The 3,862-nt window shown below is 43.4% G+C and overlaps 1 protein-coding gene across 1 annotated transcript; it reads right to left on the bottom strand.

The window, feature by feature from the left end:
* Positions 1 to 403: 403 nt before the first annotated feature.
* Positions 404 to 1,789, bottom strand: LOC144893722 (general transcription factor II-I repeat domain-containing protein 2-like). Its single transcript, XM_078785100.1, has one exon. It carries the CDS (start codon positions 1,787 to 1,789, stop codon positions 404 to 406), a length of 1,386 nt encoding a protein of 461 aa, XP_078641226.1.
* Between the last annotated feature and the right edge of the window lie 2,073 nt (positions 1,790 to 3,862).

Here is a 3,862-nt window from a genome sequence, read left to right as displayed (position 1 = left end):
GTGTTAGGCCCCAACGTGCGACCCGTACGCGTCTTTGTAGACGGTGCCGCGAACGGTGGCAGACGCTGGGTCGGTGCACGGCCCCACGGCAACTTGACGTGTCCACCGGGTAGGTACACGTCCCGGTAACTCCTCTCGCCAGACGGGCTTGGGAACGCCGCTTTTCCACGCGGCTCAAGATCGATCCCACCTTTCGTCGGAGCGGGGCGAGGAAGAAGAAGAATCCTCGTCGCTTCTCTTCACCTCGTGTCTTTCTTCTTCCGTTTCCGGTCTCTTTTCCCAGAAGGGCTCCTGACCCTCCAACCACAACAACCCTTAATCGACTACACATTGATAAGCAAAGACCTGAATAGTAATTCACATAAATATGTAACAGTACCACAAATAAACAGATGCCTACCAGTCAGTGTGATCCCTGGCCCTGCTTTCCTTTGCTGAGCTCCATTATCTGGGGGTTGTAGTTGGTCACTTTAAGTTGCACACATGCTTCGGAGTTGCCGGTTGTCAAACGACTGCGGGAGGGGCTGAGCACGTTCTTCATGTGTGAGAATATCTGCTCACAGAGGTACGTTGACCCGAAGACTGACAGCAAAGCCAGTGCAACGTTCCGGAGACAGCTGAACTTCTCCGGCACAGATGTCCAGCAGGTGAAGATGCAGGTTCCGTGATCTTGCACTGCCGTGGTTTCTAGTCGTTTCCGTAGCTCTGCAAACTTAGTCACCCACAGTGTTGAACTCTTCAGCTCAATCAGCTGCATTTCCATGTCCTGTGTATCCAACCAGTCTATCAGAGATAAATCCAATTCGTGTCCATCAAAGCTGTCTGGCTTGATCAAGAAAGAGAACATGGGTCCATACTTCTGAAAGTCCCCAAATCGTGTTGTGAACTCCGACTCAAGCTCGCTCATGTATTTGCATATTTCAGCGGTGCTGATGCTGTGCTGCGAGGACAGCTCCCTTACGTGTCTGAAGTAGCGGAAAGTGGAGGTAGCAACATCGCTTGAAAAGATTGCTAGCTTGCCGACAAAAGCCGTCCATGTGTTGAACATGTCCAAAACAGTTTGCCCTGCACCTTGCAGTCGGAGATTGAGCTCGTTGGGGTGTCCCGTAATATCCGTGAGAAACATAAGTTTCACAACCCACTTCTCGTCCTCGAGTTCTGGGTAGTTTTGGCCCTTTTCAGCCAGGAAGGCCTTGATGGCATCAAAGCAAATGACAAACCGCTCCAAAACTTTTCCGCAGCTTCGCCACCTAACCGCTGAGTGGAGAGGGATATCTATGTATGTGCAGTCCATTTCCTCGAGCAGGGACTGGAACTGTCGGTGTGTCAGAGCAGACCGCTTGACGATGAAGTTGATAACCTTTACTACCGTAGCCATAACCTCATTAAGATCTGAATTTGACATCTTTGCACGGAGGCTTTCTTGGTGTATTATGCAGTGGAGTTTCATGATGGGGTGACCGACTTTTTCGTCAATTAATCGGACAGCTCCCCTCTGTTTCCCGAACATGACGGGGGTACCATCTGTTGTCACTGCAAAAATCTTCCTGATGTCAATCCCTCGCTCCTCAAAATGTTCCATAAACATCTTGGCTATGTCCTCACCTTTTGTTGTGTCAGACATTGGCTTTAAGCAGCAGAGTTCCTCTCTTACGGTCCAATCACAGTATCTTGCCATGACTGCCAAACGTGGTATGTCATTCACGTCCACGCTCTCGTCAAGTGCAATGCTAAATACCACAGCATCTTTTAACCCAGCTATTTGCTGCGCGCTGACATTTTCTGCCATTTCTTCGATGCGTCGCTCAACACTTCTAGCTGACATGGGAATATCTTTTATTCTTGATTTGATTGTCTCTGTTTGGTAAGCCTTCAAACAGAACCTCTGAGCGACAGAGAAAAGCCTCCTTAATATACTCGCCATCCGTGAATGGCTTTCCGCGTTTCGCAATACAATGAGCAATGCGATAGTTTGCTTCAGTCGCATGGTTTTTAGCAATGGCAAAGATTTTGAGGGTGTTGGCTTGCTTCCCGTACCTGGACACGGCACGTTTGATGGATTCTGCCTTGTCTGCCTGATCTTTGAAAGTTTTCTCGTGCTTCGTCTCAAAATGGCGCTTTACACTCGACGTTCTACAAACATTTTCAAAACATAAAGTACACACAGCCCGGTCCTTCTGAAAAACAAAACCCCACTCTTCTGTCCATGAGGGCTGGAATGCCCGAACCTTTACTTCAGCTTTCTTAGCTAGCGGGGTTGCCATCATCTACCGAACCTGAACCGCTTCACTGCAATTCCTGTGGGAAATGTGAGCGGGAGGCCGTACCGCCAATCAAACTAAATAAGACAGGCCGCGTGTTAAGAGAAAAACTACTAGCCCCATTTTCATTACTACCACCCCATAAAAAAAACTCAAAATAATGACGAGATTAATATTAAAACGCAGAAGGCAGCCTGAATGATAACAAAGAGTGGAGATGCAACCGCCGACCACCGGGTGTTAACTGCACAGTCGCTCTTACACCACCTCAAGTTGCCACGAACGGCATATCGGAGGGCACCAAGCCTGCATCTCCTGTTTTATATCTGCGATTATTATACAATTCAGAATAATGATGAGATTAATATTAAAACTCAGAAACCAGTCCGAATAATAATAATGAGTGGAGATGCAGCCTCGGACCATCTGCTGTGAACAACACCACTGCTCTTACATCACATCCGGTTGCCGCGAATATTGTGTTTGAATGCACCAGGCCGGCATCTCATGTTGTGCACCTTTGATTATTATTCCAGTAAAAGAATTTGGAATTGGAATGGCGACTCTGTTCTGATCCATCTACCTCATCACCCTGCACCATCACACCGGAATACTGTTATAGTGCAACACGCGCAACAGCCAATGGCTGTTCAAGCGGTGATTTGGCATCCAGCGGAGAGGGCACTGCTTTTGCCAGTGTGCCAATGATTACGCTGCCGCGTGCCAATGGTGGCACGCGTACCTAAGGTTGCCGACTGCTGCTTTAGAATTACCCTTTAGAATTACCCTTTAGAATTACCATGTAGAATTACACTTTAGAATTACCATTTAGAATTACCATTTAGAATTACACTTTAGAATTACTCTTTAGAATTACTCTTTAGAATTACCATTTAGAATTACCCTTTAGAATTACACTTTAGAATTACCATTTAGAATTACACTTTAGAATTACCATTTAGAATTACCCTTTAGAATTACCATGTAGAATTACACTTTAGAATTACCATTTAGAATTACCATTTAGAATTACACTTTAGAATTACTCTTTAGAATTACCATTTAGAATTACCATGTAGAATTACACTTTAGAATTACCATTTAGAATTACCATGTAGAATTACACTTTAGAATTACCATTTAGAATTACCATGAAGAATTACACTTTAGAATTACCATTTAGAATTACCATGTAGAACTACTCTTTAGAATTACCATTTAGAATTACCATGTAGAATTACCCTTTAGAATTACACTTTAGAATTACCATTTAGAATTACACTTTAGAATTACCATTTAGAATTACCCTTTAGAATTACCATGTAGAATTACACTTTAGAATTACCATTTAGAATTACCATTTAGAATTACACTTTAGAATTACCATTTAGAATTACCATTTAGAATTACCCTTTAGAATTACACTTTAGAATTACCATGTAGAATTACACTTTAGAATTACCATTTAGAATTACCATTTAGAATTACCATTTAGAATTACACTTTAGAATTACCCTTTAGAATTACACTTTAGAATTACACTTTAGAATTACCATGTAGAATTACCATTTAGAATTACACTTTAGAATTACCATTTAGAA

Source organism: Myxine glutinosa, chromosome 9, assembly GCF_964187855.1.
Source record: "Myxine glutinosa chromosome 9, kmMyxGlut1.1, whole genome shotgun sequence".
Taxonomy (NCBI): domain Eukaryota; kingdom Metazoa; phylum Chordata; class Myxini; order Myxiniformes; family Myxinidae; genus Myxine; species Myxine glutinosa.
Note: the sequence above shows the minus strand (reverse complement) of the source record. Positions and strands in the feature narration are given on the sequence as shown.

What these genes read in the sequence shown, in the direction of transcription:
- LOC144893722 (XM_078785100.1), bottom strand. Translation starts at nt 1,789, where the DNA reads ATGGCAGAAAATGTCAGCGCGCAGCAAATAGCTGGGTTAAAAGATGCT.